General features: G+C 54.5%; 1 protein-coding gene across 1 annotated transcript; it reads left to right on the forward strand.

Annotated features, from left to right (window-relative positions):
- Nucleotides 1-649: 649 nt before the first annotated feature.
- On the forward strand, nucleotides 650-6,249 carry LOC128836511 (bile acid-CoA:amino acid N-acyltransferase-like). Its single transcript, XM_054026858.1, has 4 exons — nucleotides 650-802; nucleotides 2,587-3,090; nucleotides 4,832-5,034; nucleotides 5,557-6,249. The coding sequence occupies exons 2-4, from the start codon at nucleotides 2,628-2,630 to the stop codon at nucleotides 6,145-6,147; spliced, it is 1,257 nt and encodes a 418-aa protein (XP_053882833.1). The 5' UTR covers nucleotides 650-802; nucleotides 2,587-2,627; the 3' UTR covers nucleotides 6,148-6,249.
- Nucleotides 6,250-15,276: the final 9,027 nt, after the last annotated feature.

Consider the following 15,276-nt stretch of genomic DNA (forward strand, 5'->3'; position numbering starts at 1 on the left):
GGTTAGGTGGGGCAAGCGGGTTTTGCCAATCCCACCAAATGCCTGGCTGCAATTGTAAGCACCTAAGACCCTGGAAAATGTGGTGCCTAATTCATCTTTATTTTTGGATAAGGGTAGCCGTTAAATGCCACAACATGCTGGGTGCTGGATACGCACCTAGTGGGAGACAGAGCCTGCCCTGAACAGCCAGAGAAAGGATGAGACCAGAATGGCAGGAGGCACTGAGGGGCTGTGAGCTGGGATTGAGAGGCATTGGTGGCCAAGCCCAGGGGCAGCAGGGGATTGGGGGTGGGGGGTAACCCCACGCTGAGATAGCAGGTAGCTGTGGGTCAGGATTGAGGGGCACTGGCAGTGCTGAGTGTGGGCAGTCCAGGGCTGGGACAGCAGCAGGGGCTATAGGTTGGGATTAAGGAGTGTTGGCAGAGCTGGGGGGAACACAGGGCTGGGATTGGAGGGGGCCAAGAGGGGCAAGTTTGAGGTTCATTGGCCCCTCAGTCACACTGCAGTGCCCTCTGAGTCAGGAAAGTATCTCCAGCTTTGATTGTTCCTCTGGGTTAATGATTATCTCCACTATTGAGCACAAAGGGCATCCCAGGAGGGCGGGGAGATATAAAGCAAGAACAAGAGGTTTGTGGGGTCAGATGAAGAGCAAAGGCCTGGATCTCTCACACCCTTCTCTCTCCTGCCACTCTGGCTCATTGCAGACACACCAGGGGGGAACCCTGAAAACTGCTCCATCTCAGTGGGAGCCCTGGAGATTTCCAGCAGACTCAAGGAGCTCACCTTCATTCCTTCCTGTCTGGTAAAAAGACCTTGATTTTCCTCCTGGGCTCAGGAAATGCTCTTACCCGGGGCTAGCTTCTGGAGCCCATCACAGCGGTATCTGAGCTGTCTGGCAGATGGAGATCTCAAGCAGTGGGGAGCATCCATTCCCTTGAGTTGGGCTGGGAAGGGAGCAGGCTGAATTTGGATGGGATCATGGGCCTCCCACAGCAGATTTCCCTCCCTACTTCCCCAGAGGTGCCCAAACAATTTGTGTAGTGAATGTGCTGCTGAGAGCCTTGAACCAAACTGTAAAACCTGTATATGATGGAAACCACTTCCAGCCATGGACTGCGGTAGTACCCCTAATTCCAGCACCTATGTACTGCCCTCCCTGTCTTCTGAGTTTAGACTCTGGGGAAGTGGTGGAGGTGGGTGTGAGGGAGAGAGAGCTGAGGAAGGCGGGAGTCACGGGGGGCGGGGGATGACATGCGCTGGCTTAGCACAGGGAATCGGGTCTCCTTTAGCAGCTGTGATAGCCGATTACTTAGTGACAATCTGCAGAGTTGGTCCTTTGGTTCAGGTGGGGAGTATATGAGGGTTTTTTTTAGACACCTAAGTCTCTTTGTGAATCCAGCACTTAGCCTCACTGTGCCTCAGTTTCCCCATCTGTATTATGGGGATAATGGTACAATAAAGACTGTGAGGTGCTCCGATACTACAGCAATAGAAGCAATGTAAGTACCTAAGATAGATCCACCTGTGCCTATGTTCAGGGTTAGCACAGTGCCATTGGGCAGAAGCAAGGGGGCCTCAGGGCTGCAGGTGACCGTCACTCAGCTCTCCAGGCTCCATGCCAACCAGTGGAGCCTGATTTCACCCTAGACGGGGGCAGGGGAACAGGAACTGCCAGACTGGAATGGATCAGAGGCAAGGGGATCCATCTAGCCCAGTAGCCCGATGGGGGACAGGCCAGCACCTGATGCTTCAGGGGAAGGTAACCCTGCAGTAACAGATATGAGATAATCTCCCCTGCCCCATCCCTAGTAGCTCTTACCCAGCGCTTCCCATCAGCGGATCTCAAAGCGCTTCACAAAGGAGGGTGAGTAGCTAGAAAGGAGTTTGAAGCCAGAGTGGAGGCAGGGGGTTGTGAGGACTGTGCCTCACCCGCTCAGTACTGGAAGGGCAGGAAATAGCCCTGCTTTGCCCCGTGTCACTCGGGATCCCCGTATTGAGAGGGGCAGGGGAACAGCCCAGCGCCGGGCTGGGGGGAGGATCACGCACATTGGGCGGAGGGGCGGGTCACATGACAGAGGCTGTCTGCGCAGCTGGGAGCTCTGGGGGGCCTGGCCAGCCATGGGGGGAGAGGCGGGGGCACTGAGGGGCCCCAGGGCTGGAGGAAGAGGTGGGGACACTGAAGGGACTCGTGGGGGGACAGGGAGCCTAGTTTTTAGGCTGACCCGAGTGCCCGGGTGCGGGACTCAAAGCTCCTGTAATGACGCCAGCCTTGGAAAGTCAGACCCTGTGCATTTTGGGGGAGTCAGGGAGCTAGGGGCAGGGATGTGAGGGTGCTGGCTTTAACTACTCCCTGCCAGTGTCACTGGGGGAGATTCTGGTCTTGCAATCAGTTCCCCGCCCCAAGCTCAGCCACCCCATTTTCACTGCCCCCGGGAGGCAGGGAAACCAGGGCACAGAGAAGGGACAGCTTAGTGCTGCTGGTATTTTCCCTGCCCCCCTCAAACCTTTCCTAGCTTCTCCCATTGATAACAGTCCATTTCCCCATTTCCCTTTCCTCTGTTTTCCTCCCCACTCTCTGCTCCCCAGACTCCCCCTTTCCCAGGTTCCAAGCCCAGCACCCATCAGCCATGATCCAGCTCCGGGTCACCCCTGAGTCGTCGCTGGCTGACATGCCGGTGAGGATCCACGTCTCCGGCCTAGCGCCCACCCAGCTGGTGACCCTACAGTTGTCGCTGACGGACGAGAGGGGGGTGCACTTCCAGGCCCGAGCCTTCTACCGGGCAGACGAGGCTGGGGAGGTGGACGTGGAGCGGGCGGCTGCCACGGGGGGCGACTATGTGGGTGTCTGGCCCATGGGCCTCTTCTGGTTCCTCAAGCCGGAGAAGCTCTTCCACAGGCTGATGAAACGGGATGTGATGAGCGGCCCCTTTTGCTTCCAACTCGACCTCTTTGACTCCTGCCAGCTTCTTCCCTCACCTCAGGTGGTGCCCCTGGCCACTTGCACCGTGGAGAGGTGGTACGTGGGCCCCGGAGTGGAGCGTGTCCCGATCAAGGAGGGCCGGATCCGAGGGGCCCTATTCCTGCCCCCTGGTGAGGAAACTGGCTCATCGCATCCCTGCCTCTTGCATCCCTTATCCCTGTTCTCCCTTGCCAGCCCAGCCTGGTGTCCCCTTCCCACCTCTCTCTGGTGCTTGTCTTGCCCTGTTTGCCATGCACAAGATCCTCTTGTACCCCCCACCCCAAAGGGTCAGTCTCCCTGCAATAGGGCATGACCATCAGGTAAGCTCATTGCAGACTCTGTCCTCCTCCCCGGTGTCCCAACAGGGCCAACAGCTTGTCCCCCTTCCCTCTGTCACAGCACCCCCTGCTGGAGAGGGCGGGGTGGGACAGCTGCAGGCTCCCTCCCCTCCATGGTGTCACAGAAATGCCATCCACTGACATATCAACATTTGTATTCAGCATAAAGCCAGACTCTCCCTGTTCTCTTCCTAAATCACCCTGATTCCCTGCCATAGTGAATAACAAGCCCTTCCTGGTTGCTGAAGCAGATGTCTGGGGTCCCACTGCAACAAGCTCATCTGGAGGTCGTCCATTCCGCAGGCCTGGTTGGGGGAGTATATCGTTGCTTTTAGCTCAGCTAGTTTGGCTGCACAGCCCTGGCTGCAGCGATCACAGGCTGTTGGTTTCCCTGGACCAAAGATTGGGTTTAGGTGGAGCTTATAAATGCATTTAGCTTTTTATCGGTAAACATCAATAAACATTGATTTCACCAGACACATACAAACTGACAGAAAATTATTTCCATCGATAATAATCCAAGTTTGCTGATAAACAAAGTAAGACAAATGCTGGCTGAGAACAGTAGAGTTTGATTAAAGGATAGCGACTGTATATTCTGATGTCATGTTGATAGTTTGTATTTTAACGGTTGTAAAATTTTAACTTTTTAAATCTCAATATCTGCTACCGTTAAATAATTATTGTCTGACCCCTCTCCCCATAATTTTCCACAACAGTGAACATTTTGATCGATAAAATTTTTTAAACATGCTTGAAATCCATAATTTTTGCACAACTGTGAAAATTTAAATCAATAAAAATAGAAAAAATGCTTAAAAATAAACATCAATATTATCTATTGAAATTATAAAAAAGAATTCTCCCCTCCACCCTGCCACTTATAACAGCTTCGAGGCTCATCAAGAAGTTAATTCTCTTTAGAGCCAATTCTCAGAGGATCAAATACAACGAAAACTTCCAAACTAATCACTCGGCCCCTCAGAAAAAACAGAGGTTGCCAACTCCAGGTGTTCAAAAATCACCAGATTGGCTTAAAAATCTTGAGATTTGAAAAATAATAACTATAGGGTTCTTTCTGTTGGGCATCTGCTTTCTGAGCATCTATGGGTCACATTTAACATTTCTCCAACAATGGGAGCTAGAAACTATTTTTTAAAGAAAATGAAAGCTGAGATCCTCAGGAGTATTAAAGAAAATCCCCAAATCTCACGAGACCTCAAGATGAAATGGTGAGAGTTGGCAATAGTCCTGTGGTGTTGGCTTCAACACATGAACGACAGGAATATGGAGTTCCTTAAGAGGCAGTGGCCCAGATCAACAAAGGTATTTAGGCCTCTAACTTCCATTGATATCCAGTTCAATGGAAGACTTTTGCACAAGTGAAATAGATTCCTGTTCCTGTGATCCTCCCTCTCTATTGAGCCCTAGTTTGCCTTGGAAAACAAGCTAAGCCCTTAGCCCTGGGGTCGCCATAACTAACTGCTGTGTTTTTCCCTTTCTCCACAATGCTTCTCTCCCCCGTTCTCTGCAGGGCCAGGCCCCTTTCCGGGGGTGATCGACATGTTTGGTGGGGCCGGCGGGCTCATTGAGTTCCGAGCCAGCCTGCTCGCCAGCCGGGGCTACGCCGTACTGGCGCTGGCGTTCTTTGGCTATGACGACCTGCCACGGGTGCTGGCAGAGGTAGACCTGGAGTATTTCGAGGAAGCAGCCAACCTGCTCTTGAAACACCCCAAGGTATGTCCCACTCTTTCACTAGGGTCCCTTCACAGCCACTGGATCAGGGGCTCCAGCCTAGATATCGGACATGTAGCAGGTCCTGGCTACGACTCTCACCCATGGGATCTACCCCTCCCTGGTGTCACAGCGCCCCCTGCTGGGGAGGATGGAGCTGGGCAGTGCAGGCTCCTCCCTCAGGGTCATATTGCCCCTTGCTAAGGAAGGCGGGGCTGGGCAGTGCAGGCTCCTCCCCCTCCATGGTGTCACAGCACCCCCTGCTGGGGAGGATGGGGCTAGGCAATATAGGTTCCTGCCCCACCCTGGTGTCCCAGCACCACCACTGGGGAGGACAGGGCTGGGCAGTGCAGGTTCCTGCCCCAGGGTCATAGTGCCGGGATTGGCTAGTGCAGGCTCCATCTTCTTCTGTGTCACAGCGCCTCCTGCAGGCTCCTCCTGGTCCCATCCTGTGCTGGCTCCAAATTGCCGATTCCCAGGCTGTTGGCATGATTGTTCCAATGTGGCTCCTCATGGGTTTTTCAGGTGAGAGGCCCAGGCCTCGGAGTGATCGGGGTGTCCAAAGGGGCCGAGGTCACGCTGGCCATGGCTGCCTTCTTAGAGCAGGTGGTGGCTGCCGTCTGGATCAATGGCACAGGATTCCTGAATGGCACACCACTGCGTTACAAAGGGGTCCACATCCCCCACATCCCCTACTGCCCTGAGCGGCTGCTCATCACAGAGATGGGGGTCCTGGACAACTACCACGTCTTCAAGGACCCCCGGGACCCGGCCCACGCAGCTGCCGCCATCCCTGTGGAGAAGGCTAAAGGGGAGGTGCTCTTCGTGGTGGGAGAAGCCGACCGCAATTTTAACAGCAAACTGTTTGCTGAGATGGCCATAGAGAGGATGAAGAGCCACGGGAAGAAGAACTACACCCTGCTCTCGTACCCCGGAGCTGGGCACCTGATCGAACCGCCGGGGTCCCCACTGTGCAGCATCTCAGTGATCCGGGGGAGCCCCAAACCTGTGCACTGGGGGGGTGAGCCAGAGCCCCATGCCAAAGCTCAGGAGCATTCCTGGCAGGAGATCCTGAACTTCCTTGACCGCTGTCTCGTACCCACCAGCAACCTGTAACAGTCAAGGGAGTGGGAGGCCAGGGGGACCCCCTCCTGCCAGGCTGGGGGAGCTCCTCCCATCCCCCCAGCCTGATCAACATAATAAATACTGAGAACATAGAAAGAATCTGTGAGAAGCTTCCAGGGGAGCACTGGGGATGGGGGTGGGGGCAAGGGCAAGTGCCCACACAAGGAAGCAGGCTGGCCTGCTGCTTAAGTCACTGCCCTGGATTTGGGAGACCTAGGCTCAAGTCTCAGCCCTGCTGCTGACACCGTGGGTGGGTCACTGAATCTTTCTAAGCCTCTGTTCCCTGTCTGTAAAATGGGGATAATGCTTCTCCCATGTCTGCGTACACAGCAAGCTCATCGATGGAATGAGCAGCTCTTAGTGTGTGTGTGGTGCCCAGCTCACGGAGCCTGGCTCAGAGTCTGAAGTGCTACTGGAATCTTAGCTGGTAAAGAGGGCTATGTAGGGGAGGGCACAACTTTGAAGGGAGAAGGGGACACCCTGCATTTATAGGCAGGGGAATCCACAGGAGATAATTAGTTTAGATACAAGAGAACAGGTATCCCTCATTAGGTTATAACTAAGGCTAAGATTTTTTCACAGATATTTTTAGTAAAAATCACAGCCCGGTCACAGGCAATAAAGAAAAATTCACAGAAGCCTGTGACCTGTCCCTGACTTTTACTAAAATTATCCATCACAAAATGGGGAGCCGCTACACAGCTGCAGGGGCCTGGCGGGGAGCTCTGGGGGCCCCCCACCATCCATGGGGGCTCAGAGTTCCAGGGTCCCCCTCCTCCACACCTCTGAGCTGTGGGGTTCCCCATTGCCAGAGGCTGAGAGCTGTGGGGGCCAGCCAGAAGCTGCAGGGTCCCCACTCACTCATTTGGAGCTCCCCTGCGCCCATGGTGGCGAGGAGCTGCAGGGTACCCTGTGCCCAGTGGCAGGCGGGTGTTGCAGGGAGCTGTGAGGGTCCCCCCACCGCCCACGACAGCCAGTAGCTGCAGGGACACAGCCTCCCACGGTGGCTGGGAGCAGCTGGGTCTCCCCTGCCACCTGTGGTGGCCGGGAGCTGCGGGGTCCCCCACAACCCACAGCAGCTGGACGCTGCAGGGTCCCCCCACTGCCTCGGAGCTCTGGGGCCCCGCTGCCTTTGGTGGCGGGGGTACCCTGCAGCTCCTTGCCACTCTGGGTGGCGGTGGGACTAGTCAGCTCCCCAGCCACTTTGGGCTAAAGTCACGGAGGTCTTCGTAGCCTTAGTTATAACAAGTTCAAAGTGAATTAAACTGCAGCCATTGCACCAGATATTACGTTGGATCTTCTGATGTCCTCACCCTGCCCTCTTAGCTCCCAGAGAAAAGCTTGGTTACTGCACATCCACGGCTGCTTGGTTTCCAAGGTGATTCACTGAAAATGACGTTAAAGTGAGACGGCCCCATTGTGTCATGATAATTTACAGAAAACAATCTCATCATTATGGCTGTGAATTAACTACCATACTAGCCTGGGGAACAGCCATCATTCTCTCCTGCGGCTAAACGCCGGCCCTGCAGAGCTAAGAGCAGGAGCCTGAATGGCTTGAGTTCCTTGCTGTAACTGAGATGGAGCCTCAGACAATCAAGCACAAAGAGGGGTGCGGGGGTGTCATACTCAGTGAATAATGGGCTATGTCTAGGCTGAGGGGGCCATATACCCTTGTACAAAGGGGCAGCCTTTCTCGTTGCCCTTCTTCATATCCGTAACCCATGAGCTTTCGCTGCAACATAAATCCACGAGACACAGACTGTGCTCCAGGTTGGGCGTGATACTGATTGAGGAGGATTAGGGGAATAATCCTTGTGTTTTAAAGGCCCCAGCCCAGGCTTTCACCATAGAAGGGTGACACAGACTGTTCATGTCACTTCGCCCTTCGCTAAGTAGCACCTAACATTACTCCTTACATCCAGATGTGCCCCTGGGCTGGATTAGGCTCAAACAGTGATGAGCTATTCTGCTGTGGGGGGAGCAAATCAATGAGCCTTGGGGCTGATTAGAAAGGAGCATTTGTTAAAGGGGCATTGTCCTGTTGAAAAAAATCCTACCTGAAAAGCCACACAAATATCCTTCGCTATGTTCACGTTAGTTCTTCTGACAGAAATTTTTTTTAAGCATTTAACTGATTCAGCAACAGGACGTTAACTTACTTACTTTTTCTGTCCTTTTGCTAAATGACAATAGGCTCATCAGCTTCAGGGCTGTGGGTTGTCAGTGTCTGGTCAATTTCATCTCCCTCTCTTGTGCTAGCACAAAGTCTGACTCAGTTATAACTGCAAAAGTCGGGGGACCAGCACCATTAACATTTAAATGTGACCTTGGATCTGGGCTGATGATAGTACAGTCCCAGGGTTTAACCCAGTTCCAGGGGCACAGAGCTGTGCATGACACAGCTGAGAAGAGGGTGGGGCAAACTGGCTTTAAGCCACCTTTGCATTCTGCCAGCCCTCAGAGCTGCCAAGGGCAGATTTGACCCCTAGCATAATTTGGAGAAATCTCAGGACAGCTCTTAAATTCTGCTGGCTTGGTATGATCCCCAAGGGCCTGCTATGCCAGCCATGGATTGTTGAAACACAGTGCACTATGTTCCATCAATGGCCACTAGCCAGGAAGGGCAGGGATGGTGTCCCTAGCCTCTGTTTGCCAGAAGCTGGGAATGGGCGACAGGAAAGGGATCAGTTGATGATTACCTGTTCTGTTCATTCCCTCTGGGGCACCTGGCATTGGCCACTGTCGGAAGACAGGATACTGGGCTAGATGGACCTTTGATCTGACTCGGTATGGCTGTTTTTATGTACTATGAATGTACCCACTCCATGCTGGGGAGAAGGGTAGCATGAGTTCAAAGCAATAATCATGAAGTATTATTTACACCTTCACCTAACACATGAGCCAGGGGGTCACCCAATGCAATCAATAGGCAGCAGGTTTAAAACCAACAAAAGGAAGTATTTCACACGATGCACAGTCAAGATGTGGAACTCCTTGGCGGGGGATGTTGTGAAGGCCAAAACTAATGGGTCAAAAAAGAATTAGAAAAGTTCATAGAGGATAGGTCCATCAATGGCTGTTAGCCAGGATGGGCAGGGATACAACCCCATGCTCTGGGTGTTCCTAGCCTCTGACTGCCAGACTCTGAGTAGATGCCAGGCAGGCCCACCAATGGGGGCGTGAGGGGGCAAAAGGGGCAATTGCCCAGGGGCCCGGGTGATTTAAAAGGGCCCAGGGCTGCAGGGCTCCTAGGCATAGGCACCAAGTGGGTGCAGAGCACCCACCAGCGGGCCCCTTCCCCCCCCCGAGCCTCCCACCAGCGGCAGCCCCATCAATCAGCTTGTCCCCCTTCCACCCAGTACCTCCCGCCCGCCACCATCAGCTGTTTGGCGGCATGCGGAAGGCGCTGGGCAGAGGGAGAGGAGCAGGGGTGGGAAGGGGGTGGGCCTGGGCGACTTATGGCTCAGATGCCAGGAGTGGAAGGAGCAGGACCAGCCCCTTCCAGCCGCTGAGACACTCCTCTGCAGCCCTGCGCGGCGGCTGCCTTAGAGAGCCTGACTGGGGAGGTCACTTCCATTTCCCGCCCGGGCTCGGGTGCCGGGGTCCCCAGCAGCTGAGCCGGGCGGGGAGTGGAAGCCACCTCCTCCTCAGCCAGGTATCTCAGGCAGCTGCGGGGCAGGGCTGCAAAGCAGCGACCGGGAGGGTCCGGGGTTTTAAGGGGCTCTCTCCTGCTCCCCGACGGGACTCCTGCCCACCAGGGTGAGTGGCAGAAAGTGCCAGGGGGGTGGGGTAGGCACAGCGGGAGGACAAAGTGCCCCCCCTTGCAGGTAACATGGGGTGAGGAGAGCACGGTGCCCCTGGGCTGGGCAGGGAGTAGACACATGGCCTGCCCTTTAGATTGTGCCCCCCCCCACTATAGGGAGGCACCAGTTATATATGGGGCGCCCTCGGGGGACGGGGCGGAACAGGGATGGGAAGAGGTGGGATGGGGGTGGGGCATTGGGGGAAGGGGCCTAGGACAGAGCGGGGGATCAAGCACCCCCCGGGAAATCTGGAAGTTGGTGCCTATGCTCCTAGGCATGTGCGGGGTGGTACCGGCGGCGGCAAAGGCTGCCGGGCAGGCATGTGGAAGCCCTGGCCGCGCCAGAAGAGCATGCCCTGCAGAGCAGCCGGTAGCAGCTCGCTGGGCACCAGCGGGGACCCATTGACTGTTCTGCCCTGGGGCCCAGAATTGCTGTCGGTGGGCCTGAGGGGATGGCTCACTCGATAAATTGCCTGTTCTGTTCATTCCCTTCTTAGCACCTGGCACCGGCCACTGTCAGAAGAAAGGGTACTGGGCTAGATGGACCATTGGTCTGACCAGTATGGCTATTCTGATATAATCTATGTGGGAGATGGATTCTGAACAAGCACAACCAGTAATGCCTTTCCCAAGAGTGCAGGTGGAAATTCCCCACATAATAACAGAGCTATGGGCAAGACAGCAGTGTCAGGGAATGAGCTGATCCCAGTTCACATGGCTCGCAGCCCACCTGATCCCATTGAGGTCAGTTGGATTCTGCTCTGAACATGGCCCATGGGATCTGAGGTCCTGGAGGAAACTTCTGGGCCCATCAGATCCCAAGCTGGTGTAGCTCTGAGCTGGGCATTGCCAAAGACCCCTGACAAAACCACTGACACACTGTTATCTTCTATCATATAGTCTAGGCTAGTCCGGTGGCTGTCCCAGAAAGTCTGTGTTGCTCCTGTCCCATGTCAGACCAAAACCCTAGGCAGGATAATGGGAATAAACATGGTTGATCTCAACTTCTGCTTTCCTTAAGGAAAAATTCCTCTCTGGGGGTTTGCTGGGTGGGAGATTTCTGGCTCTGAATGCAGCTTCTCCAGTCTGTCAGGAAGTCCCTCTGAGAAGAAGCCCCGAGTGACCAGTCATCACTCACAGACCCATGAGACCCACCTGAACTCTAAATTCCCCCATTCTGAGCCTGGAGTGCAACTGATTCCCTGCTTTTCCCCTTGCTCAGTCTCTACTAACTTCCCAATCCCTCCCCACTTGCCTCTAGCCAACCTGTCACCCTCCAACTCCTGTGCTGCCCTCCCAGCCAGCTGCCATTTCCTTGTCATCCTAGATTGGCTTGGACGGGGTGGCATAGTGCCCCCTTTTGTAATGTTCTGGAACCTGCCCACCTGGTTACCCCTGTTGCAATGTGCTGGGACTCCAGGATGGTAGCCACGCCCCCTCCCAGCCCCAGCCCTCCCTTTGTTGCTATAGCACCCCTTCTTTTAATGTTCCGGAATCCTTCCATCTCGTTGCCACAGTCACCCCATTAAAATATCAGGGGAAGGAGTTTTTATCTCAGCTGTGGTTGACATGCAGGGAGCTGCTCAGTGTTCTCTGGTCCAATGTCATCTGCAGAGTGGGTCACCGCGAAGCAGGGCCGGCTCCAGGCACCAGCGTAGGAAACAGGTGCTTGGGGCGGCCAATTCAAAGGGGCAGCACTCCCGTCCAGCATCGGGACAGCACGTCCAGGTCTTTGGCGGCAATTCGGCGGCGGGTCCCTCATTCCCTCTCTTCCACTTTGAGCTGCCGCCAAATTGCCGCCGAAGAGGAAGAACCCGCTGCCTAGGGTTACCATATTTTTTTAAAAAAAAGAGGACACTCCACGGAGCCCTGGCCCTGCCCCTTTCCCACCCCAGCACTGCCCCAACCCCGCCCCTTCCCCGCCCCAACTCCGCCCATTCTCCGCCCCTTCCCCAAAGTCCCCGCCCTAACTCCCCCTCCTCCCTCCCAGCCACACGAAAAGGGCTGCCCCAGTGCTACCGGCTTCACGGTTTGCCGGGCAGCTTCCAGACCCTGAGCCCCCGGCCGGCGCTTCCCCAGCGCAGCTGAAGCCCGGGAGGGGAAGCGCCCAGCCGGGGGCGCAGGGTCTGGAGGCTGCCCGGCAAACTGTGAAGCCGGTAGTGCTCGGGCTTCGGACAGCCCCCATGCCGCCGGACCCTGCGCCCCCAGCCGGGCACTTCCCCTCCCGGGCTCCTGCGGCTGTGCTCCTCCCCTGACTCTTCGGCTCTGTTTAAGAGCCGAGCTGACCGAGTGCTACTGGCTTCAGGCAGCCCCCATGCCTCTGGACCCTGCACCCCCGGAGCCCAGGAGGGGAAGTGCCCGGCCGGCAGCTCAGGGTCCGGAAGCATGGGGGCTGCCTGAAGCCAGTAGCGCTCAGGCAGCTCGGCTCTTAAACAGAGCCGAAGAGTCAGGGGAGGAGCACAGCAGCCGCGGGAGGGGAAGTGCCCGACCGGCGGTATTTTTCCCGGACATGTTCGGCTTTTTGGCAATTCCCCCCGAACGGGGGTTTGATTACCAAAAAGCCAGACATGTCCAGGAAAAACCAGACGTATGGTAACCCTACCGCTGCCAAAGTGCCACTGAAGAAGCTGAAGTGCCACCACTTGTCTTTTTCTTTTTCTTTTTTTTTTGCTGCTTGGGGCAGCAGAAAAGCTGGAGCCGGCCCTGCCGCGAAGTGAGCCTTCACTCATTCTGAAACTGAAGCTAGTGTAGACGGCAGCTGTTTTCTGAACAAGGACCCAAGCCTGGCAAACACTTAACCATAAGCATCGAATTCAGTGGCACAACTCGTGCTTCAAGTCAAGCATGTGCTTATGCATTTTATTGGCTCCTGGCCCAAAAGGGGTTTCCCGTAGTCAGCTCCTGACATGAGCCCTGTGACCCCTGCTGGTTTCCCATCAATTTCCAGCAGGCATTTAAGATGTTGGCTTGAGGTGTAAAGCATGCTCTGTGTCCAATTCAACTGCATGCCCCAGCTAATGCAGCAGCAGCTGGGAAGCGATACGTTTTCTGGCAATATGTCATTTGGCCACTGGATGTCTCTGTGTGTTCTGTAGACTTCCAGATGCAAAGCCTGGTTCTCATTTAATGATATTCCCTGCTCTTGTCTAGAGCTCTTTATCTCAAAGCACTTTACAAAGAAGGCCAGGAGCATTATTCTCATTGCACAGATGGGGAAATTGAGGAACCAGGAGGTGAAGGCCCCGATTGGGAGTTTGGTGCCTAAATACCTTTGAGGAGCTGAGCTAGAGTAACTTGCCCAGGATCCCTGCAGGCCAGCAACAGAGCTAGGAATAGAAACCAGGTCTCCTGAGCCAGTGCGCTATCCACTAGGCCACTCTGTGCCAACCAGTCTCATTGCTGCCCCATGCACCCCCAGCTATCCCAGTTCTGGACCCCAATACAGCTTGGGCCCTGCTGTTCTGCTCTGGGGCCCTCTCAGGGCTCTGGGAATTCAGTGCTATTTTGAGTTTTACATAAGCACTTGTTATGTTTGGGGTGGGAAGTGGAGCCGCTGAAAATTCCTGGATGGGGCAAGATTACCTCCTGCCCCTGTTGCAAATCCTCCATAAGAACATAAGAACGGCCATACTGGGTCAGACCAATGGCCCCTCTAGCCCAGTATCCTGTCTTCGGACAGTGGCCAATGCCAGGTGCTTCAGAGGAAATGAACAGAACAGTCAATCATCAAGCGATCCATCCCCTGTCACCCACTCCCAGCTTCTGGCAGTCAGAGGCTGCGGCCCTGACCATCCTGGCTATTAGCCTGTGGTGGGTTAGACCCCCCATCCGGGATGCCACCTGATGTGCTGGGGTCTCACTGAGCCCACCCGTTCCACCAGCCTGGGTTTCCTCACCCTGTCTATGCTGTGCCAGGCCCTCAAGCCTTCTCTAGAACACACACACCAGTAAGGCCGCACCCAGCTGCAGACACAGACTGAAATCAGCTCTGTGTGAGAGGATTCAGCTCGGAGGTTCACCCAGCACACACGCGCACACCCCCTTTGGGGACTAAACCCAAAATAATATTGTCTTGCACTATATAGAAAAATCTGCACAGCGCAAGCTCATAAAAATTGCCCTCTCCCTCAATGTGGAGAGAGATATGCATAGCTGCTTGCCCCCTGCCCCAGACATGAATTGCACAAACTGGGTTATGTTATAAACAACAAATAAGTTTAATAACTACAAAAGGTAAATTTTAAGTGATTATAAGGGATAGCAAACAGTACAAAGCAGATTACTGAGCAAATCAAACAAAACACACAAACTAAGTTAATACATTCAAGAAACAGGTTACAAAATGTAATTACTCACCCTAAATGTTGTTTTAAGCAAGTCACAGTGTTTCTGGAGTTCCAGCACTGAATGCAGCATGTCTGATTACCAGCCTTGGGGACAGGTGGCGTACGTGTGCATTCGGTGCAAGGAGCTCTTGGCCCTCAGAGACCAAGTACAGGCTCTTACTATTCACACATAGAATCTCTATCCATAGAAATTCCATGGCAGTGGTTTCCAAAACTTTTTAACGTTACCCTTGTCTTTGGCCAAACCCCTCCCCGAGCTGTGGTTGGGAGCTGGGGCCAGGAACAGGGCTGGGGTGCCACAGGTGGGGGCCAGGGGATGCAGGCGGGGCCGGGCCAGAAGCGGAGCCACGGCTGGGGGTGGGGCTGGGAGCTGGGGCTGGAGCAGAGGTGAGGGCAGAGAGGGGCTGGGTGGCATTCCCTCCCTGCCCCCTGTGGGGGCTGGCCTGGGGCTGCACCCCTCCCCCAAATGTTAATAAACTGGATAGTCCCCATTCTGCTACTGGACTTCTGCCTGCATTTTTGTCGGGTTTTGGTTTGGGGGTGGGGGTCTTTATCGGTCTACGTCTAGAGAATGTTCATCAGGTGTATCTGGCTCTCCCATTCCCTCTCTAAACTCCCCCACAAAACTCCTCTGTTAGCTGCTCCTGTTCCCCCTTCATTAGCTTCCTGATCTTTATAGTTCAGCATATTTGCAGGAAGCCCAGAGCTTTCCATTAACGAGAAGACGTGACTGTCAGCAGCTGGGACTTTTGAAAATCGTTAGCCATCGATGGATATCTGTACACAGTGTAAATAAAGGCTTTGGAAGATGTAAAGGGCAGGGGAACATTCCTTTATGATCAAGAAAATAAGTCTGCATTCCAGGTTTGTGATGTCATCCCATTTTGTTTGAGCAGTTACAACTCAGGAATGATATAACCCAGGGGGAGGGAGGGAGGGGTTTCCTAAGGTTCCATGCAAACTCGTCAC

The sequence above is a fragment of the Malaclemys terrapin genome, chromosome 4, assembly GCF_027887155.1.
Source record: "Malaclemys terrapin pileata isolate rMalTer1 chromosome 4, rMalTer1.hap1, whole genome shotgun sequence".
Lineage (NCBI taxonomy): Eukaryota > Metazoa > Chordata > Testudines > Emydidae > Malaclemys > Malaclemys terrapin.

Bases quoted from the DNA above. Each gene is read 5' to 3' on its own strand.
- LOC128836511 (XM_054026858.1), top strand. From the start codon at position 2,628: ATGATCCAGCTCCGGGTCACCCCTGAGTCGTCGCTGGCTGACATGCCG. The intron at 3,091-4,831 runs GTGAGGAAACTG...CGTTCTCTGCAG, and splicing joins GGCCCTATTCCTGCCCCCTG to GGCCAGGCCCCTTTCCGGGG. The intron at 5,035-5,556 runs GTATGTCCCACT...TGGGTTTTTCAG, and splicing joins TGCTCTTGAAACACCCCAAG to GTGAGAGGCCCAGGCCTCGG.